Raw genomic sequence first — 21290 nt, 5'->3', positions numbered from 1 at the left:
CTGTGTTGAACATGATGTGTGAGTGCTTTGCTTTCCAGCTTTTCACCGACGGCCCCTTTAACTCCAGATCCTGAACCGTGGAAGCTGCCGTCAGCGAGGCCCGTGTCCCCCCCCCACGGCAGCCTTAAGGACAGCCAGCCAGCTGCGTTTGAGCTCCGGACCGTCACAGGAGAACAAGTGGGTGCTGTTGGACTGTTTGAGACAGAAACTGTACTGACCCTGGAGCTCCTGGGGAGGAGCCTCAATGATGCAGCCGAGCAGAGGAAGAGAGAGCAGGGCCTTCACATCCTGAGTGAAAACAGACAGAGGAGGAAGCTCTAAACCAGGCTCCCCCACACACATCCTCACAGCACAGAGTCTCACCTGGGGAGCAGCTGGTTAAACCAGGCTCCATCACAGAGTCTCACCTGGGGAGTGGCGTGCAGGTGAAGCACCGGGGGATCAGTCCTGGTCAGAACACACCACACGTGTTGCCAAACCATCGAGCTGTCAGCATACCGCAGGAAACCCGTCAGGACGCCATCACAGGCCGCCGGCTGTGCCTCAGACTGGCGAGACAAGACGAGAGCTTCAAGGCAGCTGCATTAATAAGACCTTCATTAGGAACCCACACGGCTCACCTCCAGGGTTCTCCTCTTCTTTCGGTCCGCCCTCTCGCCCCTCTGGCCACTCAGGATCAGATAACAGGCTTTACACACTTTGTTCAGCTTGTTGCCGTCGTATTCCAGAGCCACTTTATAGTCCGAACACTTCCAGCACACCACCTGGGGGAGCAGAGGGGTCACCAGCGCGCTCCAGGTGCAGCTCGGCTGCAGGGAGCTGCAGTTTAAGGCGTTACTCACGCAGCCGCAGGCCCGGCAGTGGTGCCGTCTCCTGGTGAGCGCGTTAAAGGGCTCCTGGCAGGTCAGGCACAGCGTCACCTCGTTGTCCCGGATCCAGCGAGGAGCCCGTCGGCCCAGTTCCTTCGCCTGTAAAACGCACCACAGTTAGCATGTGACCTACTCTGACGGCGCCGCCGGACTCCGTGTGACGACTTACTGGATCTTCCACAGTCAGCTCCCTGGAAGCCAGTTTGAAGGTGTCATTTTTCCTCTGAAACACATCAATGGCGTCCTGAATCACCTGCAGAGAAACGCTCACTTTAAGCAGACGGTTCGTTTCACATTTAAAACGCTGCGGAGACAAATTAAAGTACCTTGATCCACTCGTCTCGGTCCTGCTCGGAGCTTAGAAACGGACAGAATAAAACCAGATAAGGTGTTTAAGGCAGAAGCTCAACAGTACAGGTGGTATGTTGGAAACTATAAGAGCACCAACGCTGTGGAAGTAGCAACTACGCTAAATAAATTTACTATTATGTTATACGGTTCCTTTTTGTGCACATTTCTGTTTCCTAAGTGTAGAAAATCCTTAAAATTCCTGCCTGAGCATCATTACACAACCCAGATGGACCCCTGATGGACCCCAGAATGACCCCAGATGGACCCCAGAATGACCCCTGATGGACCCCAGAATGACCCCTGATGGGCCCCAGAATGACCCCTGATGGACCCCAGAATGACCCCTGATGGACCCCAGAATGACCCCTGATGGACCCCAGATGGACCCCAGATGGACCCCAGATGGACCCCAGAATGACCCCAGAATGACCCCAGAATGACCCCAGAATGACCCCAGAATGACCCCTGATGGGCCCCAGAATGACCCCTGATGGGCCCCAGAATGACCCCTGATGGACCCCAGATGGACCCCAGATGGACCCCTGATGGACCCCAGAATGACCCCTGATGGACCCCTGATGGACCCCAGAATGACCCCTGATGGACCTCTGATGGACCCCTGATGGACCCCAGAATGACGGTAATTCCACTGAAACTTCCTGCTGAGCACCAGGCTCAGACAGACAGGTGCTGCACACCTGGCCTGGAGCTCCAGCGTCCTCTCCTTCCCAGACACCTGGAAGGAGTACGGGTGGTCTTCGTTGGTGGTCTGGTGCACCTGCATGCCATCCACTCCGATCCTGCAGCGGACGGCGAAACGCTGGCCGAGCAGGCTGAACTTTGGGGAGCAGCACAGCAGGAAGTTGTTGAACTGTGGAGAGAAAGCGTCCGGATGAGTCCCACCTGAGCGCCACAGAGAGGATGAAGGTGCGGCCTCACCAGGAACAGGTGTCTCTCCGTGGCCGACGTGTTCCTGGCGGCGAGCTTCAGCAGACGACCCTCTCTGAGGAACTCGTTGGTGGGGTTGACCACCTCCTCTTCTCCAACCATCTCATAGATCTCCAGCAGCCGTTTCAGACTCTCCTGCAGAGACCATTCTGATCATTTCTCCTCTCAAATGTGGAGAATCATTCGTGAAAACGTGGCTTTACAGAGTGTGACGTACGGCTTTTTGGATGGCGCTGTTTGAGTGAGTGGCTGCCATGGAAATAACCTGCAGAGATTCTGTGGGAGGAGACAGAGGAGCCGTAAAACACCGAGGAGGTCGACCTGCGGCGCAGAGACGGGAAACTCACTGTGAGCGAGCTCATAATCCGGGCTGTCCTCAGGGAGCTTCTTCAGGTAATCCTTCAGCAGCATCTCGTAGCGTGGAACCCTCTGGACCGGCTCCAGCATGTGGTGCTGCAGGGTGAGGCAGCCGCACACGTCCCGCCTCTGACAACACATGTGTGACATCATCACGCCTCAGAGCCACAGGGAAAGCATCACAGTGAGCGTTTCCCACCTGAATGTCCTGGATGATGTTCCTGAACGCAGCCGAGCGCTCAGTCCAGGTCCTCAGCAGCTCCATGGCCCCATCGAAGTTCCTCACGTAGTCGGCATACATCCTCAGGAAGGGTGCGTGCTGCAGCAGAGCGCCGCCCAGCCCGGGGCGCTCCCCCCTGGAGCGGTGAAAGTGGGAGAGTTCAGGGACAGATGGCAACACTGCAGTGACAGACCTGCACCTATACTCGGGTTCACTGTCGTGTTCAGGGGTAAAATTCCTCTTCATCTGAAGGTTTTGGGCCAAAAGTGACACATCAGACCATACCTGACCCAACATGCCCCCCAGCTCCTGCTGCAGGCCATGGTCATCTCCCACCATCACTACTGCAACGCTCTCCTAACTGGTTCTCCTAACTGCTCTCCTAACTGCTCTCCTAACTGGTTCTCCTAACTGGTTCTCCTAACTGCTCTCCTAACTGCTCTCCTAACTGCTCTCCTAACTGCTCTCCTAACTGCTCTCCTAACTGCTCTCCTAACTGGTTCTCCTAACTGGTTTCCTAACTGGTCTCCTAACTGCTCTCCTAACTGCTCTCCTAACTGGTCTCCTAACTGGTTCTCCTAACTGCTCTCCTAACTGCTCTCCTAACTGCTCTCCTAACTGGTTCTCCTAACTGGTTTCCTAACTGGTCTCCTAACTGCTCTCCTAACTGCTCTCCTAACTGCTCTCCTAACTGCTCTCCTAACTGGTTCTCCTAACTGGTTTCCTAACTGGTCTCCTAACTGCTCTCCTAACTGCTCTCCTAACTGGTCTCCTAACTGGTTTTCTAACTGGTCTCCTAACTGGTTTCCTAACTGGTCTCCTAACCGTTCTCCTAACTGGTCTCCTAACTGGTCTCCTAACTGGTCTCCTAACTGGTTTTCTAACTGCTCTCCTAACTGCTCTCCTAACTGCTCTCCTAACTGGTCTTCTAACTGCTCTCCTAACTGGTCTCCTAACTGGTCTCCTAACTGGTTTTCTAACTGGTCTCCTAACTGGTTTCCTAACTGGTCTCCTAACCGTTCTCCTAACTGGTCTCCTAACTGGTTTCCTAACTGGTCTCCTAACTGTTCTCCTAACTGGTTTCCTAACTGGTTTCCTAACTGGTCTCCTAACTGGTTTCCTAACTGCTCTCCTAACTGCTCTCCTAACTGCTCTCCTAACTGGTCTCCTAACTGGTCTCCTAACTGCTCTCCTAACTGGTCTCCTAACTGGTTTTCTAACTGGTCTCCTAACTGGTTTCCTAACTGCTCTCCTAACTGCTCTCCTAACTGGTCTCCTAACTGGTCTCCTAACTGGTCTCCTAACTGGTCTCCTAACTGGTCTCCTAACTGCTCTCCTAACTGCTCTCCTAACTGGTTTTCTAACTGGTCTCCTAACTGGTTTCCTAACTGGTCTCCTAACCGTTCTCCTAACTGGTCTCCTAACTGCTCTCCTAACTGGTCTCCTAACTGCTCTCCTAACTGGTCTCCTAACTGGTTTTCTAACTGCTCTCCTAACTGCTCTCCTAACTGCTCTCCTAACTGCTCTCCTAACTGCTCTCCTAACTGGTCTCCTAACTGGTTTTCTAACTGGTCTCCTAACTGCTCTCCTAACTGGTCTCCTAACTGGTTTTCTAACTGGTCTCCTAACTGGTTTCCTAACTGGTCTCCTAACCGTTCTCCTAACTGGTTTCCTAACTGTTCTCCTAACTGGTTTCCTAACTGGTCTCCTAACTGGTCTCCTAACTGGTCTCCTAACTGTTCTCCTAACCGGTCTCCTAACTGGTCTCCTAACTGTTCTCCTAACCGGTCTCCTAACTGCTCTCCTAACTGCTCTCCTAACTGCTCTCCTAACTGGTTTTCTAACTGCTCTCCTAACTGCTCTCCTAACTGGTTTTCTAACTGCTCTCCTAACTGTTCTCCTAACTGGTCTCCTAACTGCTCTCCTAACTGCTCTCCTAACTGGTCTCCTAACTGGTCTCCTAACTGGTCTCCTAACTGGTCTCCTAACTGGTTTTCTAACTGGTCTCCTAACTGGTCTCCTAACTGCTCTCCTAACTGGTCTCCTAACTGGTTTTCTAACTGCTCTCCTAACTGCTCTCCTAACTGCTCTCCTAACTGGTCTCCTAACTGGTCTCCTAACTGCTCTCCTAACTGCTCTCCTAACTGGTTCTCCTAACTGGTTCTCCTAACTGCTCTCCTAACTGCTCTCCTAACTGCTCTCCTAACTGCTCTCCTAACTGCTCTCCTAACTGGTTCTCCTAACTGGTTTCCTAACTGGTCTCCTAACTGCTCTCCTAACTGCTCTCCTAACTGGTCTCCTAACTGGTTCTCCTAACTGCTCTCCTAACTGCTCTCCTAACTGCTCTCCTAACTGGTTCTCCTAACTGGTTTCCTAACTGGTCTCCTAACTGCTCTCCTAACTGCTCTCCTAACTGCTCTCCTAACTGCTCTCCTAACTGGTTCTCCTAACTGGTTTCCTAACTGGTCTCCTAACTGCTCTCCTAACTGCTCTCCTAACTGGTCTCCTAACTGGTTTTCTAACTGGTCTCCTAACTGGTTTCCTAACTGGTCTCCTAACCGTTCTACTAACTGGTCTCCTAACTGGTCTCCTAACTGGTCTCCTAACTGGTTTTCTAACTGCTCTCCTAACTGCTCTCCTAACTGCTCTCCTAACTGGTCTCCTAACTGGTTTTCTAACTGCTCTCCTAACTGGTCTCCTAACTGGTCTCCTAACTGGTTTTCTAACTGGTCTCCTAACTGGTTTCCTAACTGGTCTCCTAACCGTTCTCCTAACTGGTCTCCTAACTGGTTTCCTAACTGGTCTCCTAACTGTTCTCCTAACTGGTTTCCTAACTGGTTTCCTAACTGGTCTCCTAACTGGTTTCCTAACTGCTCTCCTAACTGCTCTCCTAACTGCTCTCCTAACTGGTCTCCTAACTGCTCTCCTAACTGGTCTCCTAACTGGTCTCCTAACTGCTCTCCTAACTGGTCTCCTAACTGGTTTTCTAACTGGTCTCCTAACTGGTTTCCTAACTGCTCTCCTAACTGCTCTCCTAACTGGTCTCCTAACTGGTCTCCTAACTGGTCTCCTAACTGCTCTCCTAACTGCTCTCCTAACTGCTCTCCTAACTGGTTTTCTAACTGGTCTCCTAACTGGTTTCCTAACTGGTCTCCTAACCGTTCTCCTAACTGGTCTCCTAACTGCTCTCCTAACTGGTCTCCTAACTGCTCTCCTAACTGGTCTCCTAACTGGTTTTCTAACTGCTCTCCTAACTGCTCTCCTAACTGCTCTCCTAACTGCTCTCCTAACTGGTCTCCTAACTGGTCTCCTAACTGGTTTTCTAACTGGTCTCCTAACTGCTCTCCTAACTGGTCTCCTAACTGGTTTTCTAACTGGTCTCCTAACTGGTTTCCTAACTGGTCTCCTAACCGTTCTCCTAACTGGTTTCCTAACTGTTCTCCTAACTGGTTTCCTAACTGGTCTCCTAACTGGTCTCCTAACTGGTCTCCTAACTGTTCTCCTAACCGGTCTCCTAACTGGTCTCCTAACTGTTCTCCTAACCGGTCTCCTAACTGCTCTCCTAACTGCTCTCCTAACTGCTCTTCTAACTGCTCTCCTAACTGCTCTCCTAACTGGTTTTCTAACTGCTCTCCTAACTGTTCTCCTAACTGGTCTCCTAACTGCTCTCCTAACTGCTCTCCTAACTGGTCTCCTAACTGGTCTCCTAACTGGTCTCCTAACTGGTTTTCTAACTGGTCTCCTAACTGGTCTCCTAACTGCTCTCCTAACTGGTCTCCTAACTGGTTTTCTAACTGCTCTCCTAACTGCTCTCCTAACTGGTCTCCTAACTGGTCTCCTAACTGGTTTTCTAACTGCTCTCCTAACTGCTCTCCTAACTGGTCTCCTAACTGGTTTTCTAACTGGTCTCCTAACTGGTTTCCTAACTGGTCTCCTAACCGTTCTCCTAACTGGTCTCCTAACTGGTTTCCTAACTGTTCTCCTAACTGGTTTCCTAACTGGTCTCCTAACTGGTCTCCTAACTGGTTTCCTAACTGTTCTCCTAACTGGTTTCCTAACTGTTCTCCTAACTGGTCTCCTAACTGGTTTCCTAACTGTTCTCCTAACTGGTTTCCTAACTGGTCTCCTAACTGGTCTCCTAACTGGTTTCCTAACTGTTCTCCTAACTGGTTTCCTAACTGTTCTCCTAACTGTTCTCCTAACTGGTTTCCTAACTGTTCTCCTAACTGGTTTCCTAACTGGTCTCCTAACTGCTCTCCTAACTGTTCTCCTAACCGGTCTCCTAACTGGTCTCCTAACTGCTCTCCTAACTGCTCTCCTAACTGTTCTCCTAACTGTTCTCCTAACCGGTCTCCTAACTGGTCTCCTAACTGCTCTCCTAACTGCTCTCCTAACTGTTCTCCTAACCGGTTTCCTAACTGCTCTCCTAACTGCTCTCCTAACTGCTCTCCTAACTGCTCTCCTAACTGGTTTTCTAACTGCTCTCCTAACTGTTCTCCTAACTGGTCTCCTAACTGCTCTCCTAACTGGTCTCCTAACTGGTCTCCTAACTGGTTTTCTAACTGCTCTCCTAACTGCTCTCCTAACTGTTCTCCTAACTGGTTTTCTAACTGGTCTCCTAACTGGTCTCCTAACCGTTCTCCTAACTGCTCTCCTAACTGCTCTCCTAACTGGTCTCCTAACTGGTTTCCTAACTGCTCTCCTAACTGCTCTCCTAACTGCTCTCCTAACTGCTCTCCTAACTGGTTTTCTAACTGGTCTCCTAACTGGTTTCCTAACTGGTTTCCTAACTGGTCTCCTAACTGCTCTCCTAACTGCTCTCCTAACTGGTTTTCTAACTGGTCTCCTAACTGGTTTCCTAACTGCTCTCCTAACTGTTCTCCTAACTGGTTTTCTAACTGCTCTCCTAACTGGTTTTCTAACTGGTCTCCTAACTGGTCTCCTAACTGGTCTCCTAACTGGTCTCCTAACTGGTCTCCTAACTGCTCTCCTAACTGGTTTTCTAACTGGTCTCCTAACTGGTCTCCTAACTGGTCTCCTAACTGGTCTCCTAACTGGTTTTCTAACTGCTCTCCTAACTGTTCTCCTAACTGTTCTCCTAACTGGTTTTCTAACTGGTCTCCTAACTGGTCTCCTAACCGTTCTCCTAACTGGTTTTCTAACTGGTCTCCTAACTGGTCTCCTAACCGTTCTCCTAACTGGTTTTCTAACTGGTCTCCTAACTGGTCTCCTAACCGTTCTCCTAACTGGTCTCCTAACTGCTCTCCTAACTGTTCTCCTAACTGGTTTTCTAACTGGTCTCCTAACTGGTTTTCTAACTGGTCTCCTAACTGGTTTCCTAACTGCTCTCCTAACTGGTCTCCTAACTGCTCTCCTAACTGCTCTCCTAACTGCTCTCCTAACTGGTTTCCTAACTGGTTTCCTAACTGGTTTCCTAACTGCTCTCCTAACTGCTCTCCTAACTGCTCTCCTAACTGCTCTCCTAACTGCTCTCCTAACTAGTTTTCTAACTGGTCTCCTAACTGGTTTCCTAACTGGTTTTCTAACTGGTCTCCTAACTGGTCTCCTAACTGGTCTCCTAACTGGTTTTCTAACTGGTCTCCTAACTGGTCTCCTAACTGCTCTCCTAACTGTTCTCCTAACTGGTCTCCTAACTGGTCTCCTAACCGTTCTCCTAACTGGTTTTCTAACCGGTCTCCTAACTGGTCTCCTAACCGTTCTCCTAACTGGTTTTCTAACTGGTCTCCTAACTGGTCTCCTAACCGGTCTCCTAACCGGTCCCCTAACTGGTCTCCTAACTGCTCTCCTAACTGTTTTTCTAACTGGTCTCCTAACTGGTTTCCTAACTGCTCTCCTAACTGTTCTCCTAACTGGTTTTCTAACTGGTCTCCTAACTGGTCTCCTAACTGCTCTCCTAACTGGTTTTCTAACTGGTCTCCTAACTGGTTTCCTAACTGCTCTCCTAACTGCTCTCCTAACTGCTCTCCTAACTGGTCTCCTAACTGGTCTTCTAACTGCTCTCCTAACTGCTCTCCTAACTGCTCTCCTAACTGCTCTCCTAACTGGTTTTCTAACTGGTCTCCTAACTGGTTTCCTAACTGGTCTCCTAACTGGTTTTCTAACTGGTCTCCTAACTGCTCTCCTAACTGCTCTCCTAACTGTTCTCCTAACTGGTTTTCTAACTGGTCTCCTAACCGTTCTCCTAACTGGTTTTCTAACTGGTCTCCTAACTGGTCTCCTAACCGTTCTCCTAACGGTTTTCTAACTGGTCTCCTAACTGGTCTCCTAACCGTTCTCCTAACTGGTCTCCTAACTGCTCTCCTAACTGTTCTCCTAACTGGTTTTCTAACTGGTCTCCTAACTGGTTTCCTAACTGCTCTCCTAACTGGTTTTCTAACTGGTCTCCTAACTGGTTTCCTAACTGCTCTCCTAACTGCTCTCCTAACTGCTCTCCTAACTGGTTTTCTAACTGGTTTTCTAACTGGTCTCCTAACTGGTTTCCTAACTGGTTTCCTAACTGGTTTCCTAACTGCTCTCCTAACTGCTCTCCTAACTGCTCTCCTAACTGCTCTCCTAACTGGTTTTCTAACTGGTCTCCTAACTGGTCTCCTAACTGGTCTCCTAACTGGTCTCCTAACTGCTCTCCTAACTGCTCTCCTAACTGGTCTCCTAACTGGTTTCCTAACTGGTCTCCTAACTGGTCTCCTAACTGGTCTCCTAACTGGTCTCCTAACTGGTCTCCTAACTGGTTTTCTAACTGGTTTTCTAACTGGTCTCCTAACTGCTCTCCTAACTGTTCTCCTAACTGGTTTTCTAACTGGTCTCCTAACTGGTCTCCTAACCGTTCTCCTAACTGGTTTTCTAACTGGTCTCCTAACTGGTCTCCTAACCGTTCTCCTAACTGGTTTTCTAACTGGTCTCCTAACTGGTCTCCTAACCGTTCTCCTAACTGGTCTCCTAACTGCTCTCCTAACTGTTCTCCTAACTGGTTTTCTAACTGGTCTCCTAACTGGTTTTCTAACTGCTCTCCTAACTGGTTTCCTAACTGCTCTCCTAACTGGTTTTCTAACTGCTCTCCTAACTGCTCTCCTAACTGCTCTCCTAACTGCTCTCCTAACTGGTTTCCTAACTGGTTTCCTAACTGGTCTCCTAACTGGTCTCCTAACTGCTCTCCTAACTGCTCTCCTAACTGCTCTCCTAACTGCTCTCCTAACTGCTCTCCTAACTGCTCTCCTAACTGGTTTTCTAACTGGTCTCCTAACTGGTTTCCTAACTGCTCTCCTAACTGCTCTCCTAACTGCTCTCCTAACTGCTCTCCTAACTGCTCTCCTAACTGCTCTCCTAACTGGTTTTCTAACTGGTCTCCTAACTGGTTTCCTAACTGGTTTTCTAACTGGTTTTCTAACTGGTCTCCTAACTGCTCTCCTAACTGCTCTCCTAACTGCTCTCCTAACTGCTCTCCTAACTGCTCTCCTAACTGTTCTCCTAACCGGTCTCCTAACCGGTTTCCTAACTGGTCTCCTAACTGCTCTCCTAACTGCTCTCCTAACTGGTTTTCTAACTGCTCTCCTAACTGTTCTCCTAACTGGTCTCCTAACTGCTCTCCTAACTGGTCTCCTAACTGGTCTCCTAACTGGTCTCCTAACTGGTCTCCTAACTGGTTTTCTAACTGCTCTCCTAACTGCTCTCCTAACTGTTCTCCTAACTGGTTTTCTAACTGGTCTCCTAACTGTTCTCCTAACCGTTCTCCTAACCGGTTTTCTAACTGGTCTCCTAACTGGTCTCCTAACCGTTCTCCTAACTGCTCTCCTAACTGGTTTTCTAACTGGTCTCCTAACTGGTTTCCTAACTGGTCTCCTAACTGCTCTCCTAACTGGTTTTCTAACTGGTCTCCTAACTGGTTTCCTAACTGGTTTCCTAACTGGTTTCCTAACTGGTCTCCTAACTGGTCTCCTAACTGCTCTCCTAACTGCTCTCCTAACTGTTCTCCTAACTGGTTTTCTAACTGGTCTCCTAACTGGTTTCCTAACTGCTCTCCTAACTGTTCTCCTAACTGGTTTTCTAACTGGTCTCCTAACTGCTCTCCTAACTGGTTTTCTAACTGGTCTCCTAACTGGTTTCCTAACTGCTCTCCTAACTGCTCTCCTAACTGGTCTCCTAACTGGTCTCCTAACTGGTCTCCTAACTGGTCTCCTAACTGCTCTCCTAACTGCTCTCCTAACTGCTCTCCTAACTGGTTTTCTAACTGGTCTCCTAACTGGTTTCCTAACTGGTCTCCTAACTGGTCTCCTAACTGGTCTCCTAACTGGTCTCCTAACTGGTCTCCTAACTGGTTTTCTAACTGCTCTCCTAACTGCTCTCCTAACTGCTCTCCTAACTGGTTTTCTAACTGGTCTCCTAACTGGTCTCCTAACCGTTCTCCTAACTGGTTTTCTAACTGGTCTCCTAACTGGTCTCCTAACCGTTCTCCTAACTGGTTTTCTAACTGGTCTCCTAACTGGTCTCCTAACCGTTCTCCTAACTGCTCTCCTAACTGTTCTCCTAACTGGTCTCCTAACTGGTTTTCTAACTGGTCTCCTAACTGGTTTCCTAACTGCTCTCCTAACTGGTTTTCTAACTGGTCTCCTAACTGCTCTCCTAACTGCTCTCCTAACTGCTCTCCTAACTGGTTTTCTAACTGGTTTCCTAACTGGTTTCCTAACTGGTTTCCTAACTGGTCTCCTAACTGCTCTCCTAACTGCTCTCCTAACTGCTCTCCTAACTAGTTTTCTAACTGGTCTCCTAACTGGTTTCCTAACTGGTTTTCTAACTGGTCTCCTAACTGGTCTCCTAACTGGTCTCCTAACTGGTCTCCTAACTGCTCTCCTAACTGCTCTCCTAACTGTTCTCCTAACTGGTTTTCTAACTGGTTTTCTAACTGGTCTCCTAACTGGTCTCCTAACCGTTCTCCTAACTGGTTTTCTAACCGGTCTCCTAACTGGTCTCCTAACCGTTCTCCTAACTGGTTTTCTAACTGGTCTCCTAACTGGTCTCCTAACCGGTCTCCTAACCGGTCTCCTAACTGGTCTCCTAACTGCTCTCCTAACTGGTTTTCTAACTGGTCTCCTAACTGGTTTCCTAACTGCTCTCCTAACTGTTCTCCTAACTGGTCTCCTAACTGGTTTCCTAACTGCTCTCCTAACTGGTTTTCTAACTGGTCTCCTAACTGGTCTCCTAACTGGTTTCCTAACTGCTCTCCTAACTGCTCTCCTAACTGCTCTCCTAACTGCTCTCCTAACTGGTCTCCTAACTGGTCTCCTAACTGGTCTCCTAACTGGTCTTCTAACTGCTCTCCTAACTGCTCTCCTAACTGCTCTCCTAACTGGTTTTCTAACTGGTCTCCTAACTGGTTTCCTAACTGGTCTCCTAACTGGTTTTCTAACTGGTCTCCTAACTGCTCTCCTAACTGCTCTCCTAACTGTTCTCCTAACTGGTTTTCTAACTGGTCTCCTAACTGGTCTCCTAACCGTTCTCCTAACTGGTTTTCTAACTGGTCTCCTAACTGGTCTCCTAACCGTTCTCCTAACGGTTTTCTAACTGGTCTCCTAACTGGTCTCCTAACCGTTCTCCTAACTGGTCTCCTAACTGGTCTCCTAACTGCTCTCCTAACTGTTCTCCTAACTGGTTTTCTAACTGGTCTCCTAACTGGTTTCCTAACTGCTCTCCTAACTGGTTTTCTAACTGGTCTCCTAACTGGTTTCCTAACTGCTCTCCTAACTGCTCTCCTAACTGCTCTCCTAACTGGTTTTCTAACTGGTCTCCTAACTGGTTTCCTAACTGCTCTCCTAACTGCTCTCCTAACTGCTCTCCTAACTGCTCTCCTAACTGGTTTTCTAACTGGTCTCCTAACTGGTTTCCTAACTGGTTTTCTAACTGGTCTCCTAACTGGTTTTCTAACTGGTCTCCTAACTGGTCTCCTAACTGCTCTCCTAACTGTTCTCCTAACTGGTTTTCTAACTGGTCTCCTAACCGTTCTCCTAACTGGTTTTCTAACTGGTCTCCTAACTGGTCTCCTAACCGTTCTCCTAACTGGTTTTCTAACTGGTCTCCTAACTGGTCTCCTAACCGGTCTCCTAACTGGTCTCCTAACTGCTCTCCTAACTGTTCTCCTAACTGGTTTTCTAACTGGTCTCCTAACTGGTTTCCTAACTGGTTTCCTAACTGCTCTCCTAACTGGTTTTCTAACTGGTCTCCTAACTGGTCTCCTAACTGGTTTCCTAACTGCTCTCCTAACTGCTCTCCTAACTGCTCTCCTAACTGCTCTCCTAACTGCTCTCCTAACTGGTCTCCTAACTGGTCTCCTAACTGGTCTCCTAACTGGTCTCCTAACTGGTCTCCAGCCTGTGAAACCTCTGCAGATGGTCCAGAACGCGGCGGTGCGTCTGGTCTTGGATCAGCCTAAAAGAACACGTCCCCCCTCTGTTCATTGAGCTCCTCTGGCTGCCCTTAGCATCAGATCCAAGTCCCTGATGTTAGCTACAAAGAGCTTAATGGAGCGGCTTCATCTACTTGAAGGCTCTTGCAAAGGCTTCTGTCCCAACTGGGTCCCTCCGTTGGTCCCAGGATTGTCGTCTAGCAGCTCCTACACCACGCCTAAGACAATCCAAACTCTGTTCATGTGTCGTCCCACGATGGTGGAATGACCTACCGAGCGCTACCAGAACAGGGGCGTCCCTGTCTATCTTCAAGAAGCTCCTGAAAACCCAGCTCTTCAGAGAGCATCTCCTATCCCAGCACTTACCTTGTACTTCCCTCCCCCCTCTATCTCTGCACTTTATCTTTCTGCTCTTCCTTCTATGCCTGCACCCTATCTCTACTCTGTCCCCTCTGACAGAGTCGGACTCCTGGGTTCCTTCTATGTAGCTTATTGTTAGCTTTTTATAAAGCTGTTATATCTTCATTTGTAAGTCGCTTTGGATAAAAGCGTCTGATAAATACAGAAACAGAAACTCTATGCTTGACCGAATAGTTCATAACACATTTTTCTGCAGTTATTTCAGTTTTACTCTGACTTTAAGGTCAATATTGAGAATCCTGGCACCCAAAAGAAAATCCTCGGTGCAAGTAGGACCCGAAAATTAGCCAAAATTCTACAAGAAAAGGTCACATTTTGTCTAAAAATGGATTTGTCAACCAACATTTCACAATGATGTGGTTGATGATGCGCCTTTGTGACAACATCTGCACTGAAATTAACCAAATAACTGCTAAAACGTGAATAATAAAGTCTTTCTGCACCTCCTTCTATGCCTGCACCCTATCTCTACTCTACTCTATGGATAAAAGAGTCTGATAAATACAGAAACAGATAAAGAAAAAGAGGAAACTCCACCCCAAAGCATGACACTGCCACCACCGTGCTTCACAGTGGGTTCGGCACTCTTTTGGTGCCGCCTTTTGGCCCAAAAGTCCAACCGTGGTCTCATCAGACCAGAACACATTTTCCCACATGCTTTTGGGAGACATTTAAGTCAGTTTGTGTCCTGTCTCAGTGGTTCAGACACATGGAAGTCTGTTTTCTCCTGAAACAGCTGAACCGAGTCAACAGGAACCGTGTGAGTCTGCATGAACTGTGCGACTGACCAGTGGCAGATGCAGGCTTCCAGGTCCGGGAGCAGGAACTGGCTGTGGAAGGAGTAGATGGTAGAAATGTTGGAGAAGATGTTTCTTACGACGTCGGCCGGGAACGAGCCTCGTTCTGCTTCTTCTGTCAGACGTGAGCAGAACACCTGAGTTGGGAGTGAGAACATTTCACCTCAGGAGTACAGATGGGTCATAAACGGTTTTTCCACAGCCTTACCTGGTCCAGCAGGTGAAGACGAGCCACGTAGGCCCTCTCCGTCTGCAGGAGCTCGGTGGCTATCTGATACAGCTTCTGATCCAAGTCTTCCTCACCTTTTGGCTCCGCCCCCCTCCCTTCCTCCATCTTCTCTTCCTCCCCTGTGGGCTCCTGGAGGATCCTCTCACCCCCAGTGGTGGTTTTGGTCCACTCGCAGGAGAATCTGGACCCGTGTCTTGTGGGCGCCCCGCCTTCCTCCATCTGGTCATACATTCTGCTCCCGTTTTCCACGGAGCGCCGCTTCCCCGCCACCCGTCCTGGGGAGTGTCCTCTGCTGCTGCTCGGGGCGCAGCCTTCATTCGCAGCGGGTCTGTAGTTGGTGGGCGCCCTGATGGTGATGCCAGGCCCGTTACAGCTGGCTGACTGCAGCAGTTTCACAGCACAGCTCTCAGCTTCAGCAGGAGTCCTGGAAATCAAACTGGAGTTAAAGCAGCACTCAGAACACATTGGGTGATGAAGACGGCGCCACACACCCCACCTGTCCTCATTCATGTGGATGATCAGATCAGGCACACTCAGGGATTTCCTCCTCTTCTTCTCCCGTCTCTCCGGGTTGTCGCTGGAGATCCGGTGCAGTCCCAGCCAGGACTTAGAGCTCTTGGCCGGGCTGTAGCTGCCCATCCTCTTCTGAACGGGACTCGGGGTCCGCAGCTTTCCCATCAGGGGGCTGCGGTTCCTTGGGGACAGCTTCGCAGGGCTGTGGCCTCCCTCCCTCAATGGACTGCAGCTCTGAATGCCTCTTTTGCCTGGACTTGGTGACCCTGAAACTGGACAGCTTGAGAGCTTCGTAATCCCCTGAGCTTGCCTGGCAGGGCTGACGTTTGCCCCAGATGCTGCATTCAGAAAGTTGCTTCCTCCACCTCGAACTGGACTTGGGGAGCCTTGATAAATCTGTGTGAGGGTGCCACAGGAAAGAGAGCCTCCATAATCTCTGTGAGCGCTCAGGCCCGGCTGTGCACCAGGAACTCGCTGAGGAGCTGCTTTTCCTGTAGCGGGACTGCGGGCTCGGGCCTGCCCTCCCCTCTCAGGGCTCTGCAGGTGAGCTGGTTTTGGAGGCACAGCAAAAAAACACAGCTTCACGACTCGACCAACAGGGGTTATCCCAGATAATGAGATTACGGACCTCGGCTGGTCCTACCTTCTGGTTCAGGAGGTGATCTCTGAGCTGGGCCCTCTTCATGGCCTTCCTCTGCGGTCGGTTTTGGTCCACAGAGACCGTCAGAAGCCCGGCTCCCGCTGTACGAACCACACACTCCACCGCTCGCATCTGGGAACAGACGGCGTTGTTATAAACGATCGGTGCTGATCCGGGGTCGCTGACACCGAGCAGCAGAACCCAACATGAAACACTTTAACCATAGAACCATGTTTAAAAGAGGCTGCTGTGAATAACTGCAGCTGTGCACCGCGGTTAGTTCTACAGAACCGTGCTGATGAGGCTTTAAAAGGAGGATAGACCTGGAGAAAGCCGTGCTTTCAGCCTCCTGAAGGTTTTAATCACACCAACACACCATGTGTGCAAACCTGGGAAATCTCCCTGCTGATGGTCTCTGCTCAGCAGAAAGAAAACTCGGGTTGGATCCTCCGACATCTGACCCCCAAATCCAGCGTTAGGGACACAGAGTTCTGCACATCTGGCCCCAGCTGCGCCGGTTTTAACCTCCTTCCTGTCTGCACATAGCAGCTTCTGTAGCAATAAACCATGAATTCACCTCAGAATTACTTCCCGTCTTCTACCTGCTCCACTCTGCTTATTGTTTCTGAACTTTCCCCTCATCCTGTGCTACTTTTCTATTCTTCCTCTCCTCCATCAGCTGATCCTCAGACATGAATTAACTGGTTTTTCTGTTTAACTGCATCATAAACTGTAAACTTACCTGCTTCCACAGCCAAAGTCATGCAGGTTGATCCGTTTCTTGTGGAGTAAAGCTTCTCACTTCACTCACGGCTCGGCTTAAACGGGCTGATTTGTTGGTCATGTGGACACGGCTAAAGCCTGATTTCTCAATATTTCTGCTTTCTCACTTCTGCTTATTCTCCAGAATCTAACCTCTGCCAGACTTTAAACCCTCAGCAGTAACTCAGCACCATTAACCCATTTTAAAGAACTGTATTAATATATTCAGAGTCTGAGATTCCTTTGTATGAAATAGTGTCATTTCTGTCCAGTTAAAGCAGCTCTTTATCAGGCTGAGAACAACTTGCTTCAGTTCATTGGCCCACGTTTGGATGAACTGTTGAATTGTACCATTGGAGCAAACATGCAGTTCTGCCTCACTAAGGGAACAGTGAGGCTCTGTGTGAGTCTGAATCAGGGGTTTTACTGCTTTAATCCAACCTAAAGAAAGTCTTCGTGCACGAGAACACAAAGACTTTATATTTACGAGCTGAAAGCTACAACAAGCAGAGTTAATGCTCTTAAATTGTAGCTCTGCTGAGATCTAACTGCATTTAAAGTGATGGACGATGAAAACACCAACAGTGCAGAATTCTTCAGCTCACCTGAATTTCTTTATATAATGTCAGGAAAACAGGAGAAAGATGCAGCGATTTAATTCAACACAGCCTGAACCCTCTGAGACAAGCTTTCTGTCATTTCTTTAAGGAGTCTTCAGGAATAGTTTTTATGGGTTTGTGGCCCAAATTCAAGGGTCAAGCACACATTCAGAGCCCAAGTGTTTGACCCAGGAGTGTCTGAAGTGTTGATTCTTCAGCATGTCAAAGGTCGGGTGGAGAGTGGTGAGTGAGTTGCTCTGAAAGCTTTGTTTAAACTGTGTTTTTACATATTTCACTGAGCCATTTCGTTTAATTCACTTTTAGAGTAACGTGCAAGAGTCTTGAGTCCTGTCTCATTTATTTAATATATTGCAGGGAAACAGGAAATAGATGCATAATTTTACTGAAACATGGACATAAACCCAGAATCTGAGGCAGAAACAGAGTTTTTCTCAGTTCTCAGCAGCTTTAAAGTGAATCTCTGGTCTGAGCTCCTTTATTCTCCAACACAGCCTGAACCCTCTGAGACAAGCTTTCTGTCATTTCTTTAAGGAGTCTTCAGGAATAGTTCTCCAGGCTTCTTGAAGGACACCCCAAAGCTCTTCTTTGGATGTGGGCTGCCTTTTGTTCCGTTCTCTGTCAGATGATCCCACACTGCTTCAATAATGTTGAGGTCCGGGCTCTGGGGAGGATTCATCCCTCCATAAGACCTGTTGCCACTGATTTTCAGTCCACTTCTTGTGTCATTTGGCACAGCTCAGCCTTTTCTCCCTGTTTCCCTTCCTTAAGAACGGCTTCTTGACAGCCACCCTTCCATGGAGCCCATTTCTGATGAGGCTTGGGCCAACAGTAGATGGATCAGCTGAAGGTCCAGATGCATCTCTCAGGTCCTGTCAGGTCACAGCTGGATTTTTTCCTCTTTCTTAAGGACATCACTTTCAGATCCTGTTCATCTGCTGGAGATAGTTTTTTAGACCTGACACTTCTTCTTTTGTCCTCCACTTGTCCAGTTTCCTCAAATGTTTTAAGGACACACTGCACACCATGCTGAGATATGCCAAGTTTTCAGCTAATAGCTCTTTGGGAATCACCTTGTTGCTGCAGAAATCCTATTTTCTGTCTGTCAAACTGTGTTTTCTTTGCTGTTTTTCATAGATGCAGCTAAAGAAATGGGAACAAATGATGTGTCTTTGTGACAGGCTGCTGGTAACAAAGTGCCTAAAGATCCAGTTTAAAACGGCTTCTTTGCTAAGTTGTCTGTTCTGTGTCGACACAACACTGGTTCATCCCTTGAGTTAGGAGCCTTTTTTTCTGCCTGAATGGTTCAAAGGTCAGAGTTTAAGTGGCTGAACAAAGAAAAAAACACTGAAAATGCTCAGGAACAAGGACTGAAGATGAGGGAAAAAGCAGAAAATGTCCAAAGAAAAACTGTGAAAGAGCTTCAGAAAGCTGCAGAACTGTTGATCAGGACACTTTAAAGGTTTCAGAAAGCTGCAGAACTGTTGATCAGGACACTTTAAAGGCTTCAGAAAGCTGCAGAACTGTTGATCAGGACACTTTAAAGGTTTCAGAAAGCTGCAGAACTGTTGATCAGGACACTTTAAAGGTTTCAGAAAGCTGCAGAACTGTTGATCAGGACACTTTAAAGGCTTCAGAAAGCTGCAGAACTGTTGATCAGGACACTTTAAAGGCTTCAGAAAGCTGCAGAACTGTTGATCAGGACACTTTAAAGGTTACAGAAAGCTGCAGAACTGTTGATCAGGACACTTTAAAGGTTTCAGAAAGCTGCAGAACTGTTGATCAGGACACTTTAAAGGTTACAGAAAGCTGCAGAACTGTTGATCAGGACACTTTAAAGGTTTCAGAAAGCTGCAGAACTGTTGATCAGGACACTTTAAAGGTTACAGAAAGCTGCAGAACTGTTGATCAGGACACTTTAAAGGTTTCAGAAAGCTGCAGAACTGTTGATCAGGACACTTTAAAGGTTTCAGAAAGCTGCAGAACTGTTGATCAGGACACTTTAAAGGTTACAGAAAGCTGCAGAACTATTGATCAGGACACTTTAAAGGTTTCAGAAAGCTGCAGAACTGTTGATCAGGACACTTTAAAGGTTTCAGAAAGCTGCAGAACTATTGATCAGGACACTTTAAAGGTTTCAGAAAGCTGCAGAACTATTGATCAGGACACTTTAAAGGTTTCAGAAAGCTGCAGAACTATTGATCAGGACACTTTAAAGGTTACAGAAAGCTGCAGAACTGTTGATCAGGACACTTTAAAGGTTTCAGAAAGCTGCAGAACTATTGATCAGGACACTTTAAAGGTTTCAGAAAGCTGCAGAACTGTTGATCAGGACACTTTAAAGGTTACAGAAAGCTGCAGAACTATTGATCAGGACACTTTAAAGGTTTCAGAAAGCTGCAGAACTGTTGATCAGGACACTTTAAAGGTTTCAGAAAGCTGCAGAACTATTGATCAGGACACTTTAAAGGTTACAGAAAGCTGCAGAACTATTGATCAGGACACTTTAAAGGTTTCAGAAAGCTGCAGAACTATTGATCAGGACACTTTAAAGGTTACAGAAAGCTGCAGAACTATTGATCAGGACACTTTAAAGGTTTCAGAAAGCTGCAGAACTGTTGATCAGGACACTTTAAAGGCTTCAGAAAGCTGCAGAACTATTGATCAGGACACTTTAAAGGTCTCAGAAAGCTGCAGAACTGTTGATCAGGACACTTTAAAGGTTTCAGAAAGCTGCAGAACTGTTGATCAGGACACTTTAAAGGTTTCAGAAAGCTGCAGAACTGTTGATCAGGACACTTTAAAGGTTACAGAAAGCTGCAGAACTGTTGATCAGGACACTTTAAAGGTTTCAGAAAGCTGCAGAACTGTTGATCAGGACACTTTAAATGTTACAGAAAGCTGCAGAACTGTTGATCAGGACACATTCTGTGGCTGTTAAACCGTATCAGGCTTAAGTTAATGGAACTGAAAATGTAAATAACAGGTTTTAACGTGAGAATAAACCTGTATACAGTATGAAATGACTGCAGGGACTCGTGCTTGCAGCCAGAATATGTTCAGTCAGTTTAGGACTATAAATCTTACTTTGTATTAATGGCTCATCGGTTTTTTTCTTTAACGCAGTAACTAAATCAGCTGGATGTCAGAAAGTTGTTTCATGTTTGCAGGATTCCTTCTTAAACCAATGAAGCCCTTTCTATCCATAAATGAGAGGTTATCTGCCCCACTTTTAACCGTTGTCCCTCACCTGAGGCGTGGCAGTCCACCGCTGCACCTTTGTCTTTCCGTCTGACCGCCACGCGCCTGAACTCCTCCGCCTCGCGGCTGCCTCTCAGGGTCAAACTGTTCCTCTTTTTCAGGTCAAACATGGTTGGAAACTTTCTCCACTTTCAGCTGCAGGGAGATGCAGTAAAAGTCCACAGGAACCTGCTGCTCACGCGCTCAATCACCGCCACTAATATTGATCCAGCTGATAAGATGATAAGCACCGCCTCTGATTTAAATGGCCACGCGCCTGACCAATCAGCGCCCTCTCATCTCTAAGGCTGCTGCCATTAAAAACTAAACAACTCGGTCATTAAGAGCTTTATATGTGAGGAGAAGAAGCTTAAATTCTATTCTGAATTTAACAGAGAAGCTAAAACTGGAGAAACATGATCTCTCCTGTTAGTTCTCATCAGAACTCTGGCTGCAGGGTTTTGGATCAGCTGGAGGCTTTTCAGAGAATATGTGGGACAGCCCAATAATAAAGAATTACAGTAGTCCAGTCCTGAAGGAACAGATGCATGGAGCAGTTTCTCTGCATCACCCTGAGATGTTCCTGATTTTAATGATATTACGAAGGTGAAAGAAGGCAGAAACCTGTTTTATATGAGAGTCAGAGGACAGATCCTGGTCAGAAATAACTCCTCACTGTTATATATATTTAGCCCGTTTTAATCAATCTCGTTTGTCTGATCAGTGAGTGAAGACAGAGGTCTTTGCTGCCCTCTTGTGGATTTACTTGGTACAGGATCGGCCGCACGCATGCGCACTCTATACATCTGGTAAGAAATGCACCTTTCTTTTCGGCTGAAGAAAAGAAATAGGAGAGAATGAGAAATAGCAGACAGTTGAGTTAAATGACTTGTTGTCTCAAAGACAAAAATAA

The 21290-nt window shown here is 47.7% G+C and overlaps 1 protein-coding gene across 2 annotated transcripts; it reads right to left on the bottom strand.

Annotated features, from left to right (window-relative positions):
- Window positions 1-48: 48 nt before the first annotated feature.
- On the bottom strand, window positions 49-20512 carry LOC140285357 (FYVE, RhoGEF and PH domain-containing protein 4-like). 2 transcript variants are annotated; one of them, XM_072379126.1, is made up of 16 exons: window positions 20388-20512; window positions 15762-15890; window positions 15102-15666; window positions 14585-15029; window positions 14368-14513; window positions 2725-2881; window positions 2516-2654; window positions 2386-2444; window positions 2160-2303; window positions 1919-2091; window positions 1196-1226; window positions 1039-1122; window positions 843-968; window positions 621-764; window positions 408-548; window positions 49-288 (listed from the first exon to the last, which is right to left on the bottom strand). In XM_072379126.1, exons 1-16 carry the CDS (start codon window positions 20506-20508, stop codon window positions 91-93), a joined length of 2802 nt encoding a protein of 933 aa, XP_072235227.1. In that variant the 5' UTR covers window positions 20509-20512; the 3' UTR covers window positions 49-90. The 2 variants fall into 2 exon arrangements, with proteins under 2 accessions (XP_072235227.1, XP_072235228.1); XM_072379127.1 differs by lacking the exon at window positions 20388-20512 and adding an exon at window positions 16501-16576.
- Between the last annotated feature and the right edge of the window lie 778 nt (window positions 20513-21290).

Source organism: Leuresthes tenuis, unplaced genomic scaffold, assembly GCF_036924035.1.
Source record: "Leuresthes tenuis unplaced genomic scaffold, fLeuTen1.0.hap1 SCAF_35, whole genome shotgun sequence".
NCBI lineage: Eukaryota > Metazoa > Chordata > Actinopteri > Atheriniformes > Atherinopsidae > Leuresthes > Leuresthes tenuis.
This window is presented reverse-complemented; position numbering and strand designations above follow the sequence as displayed.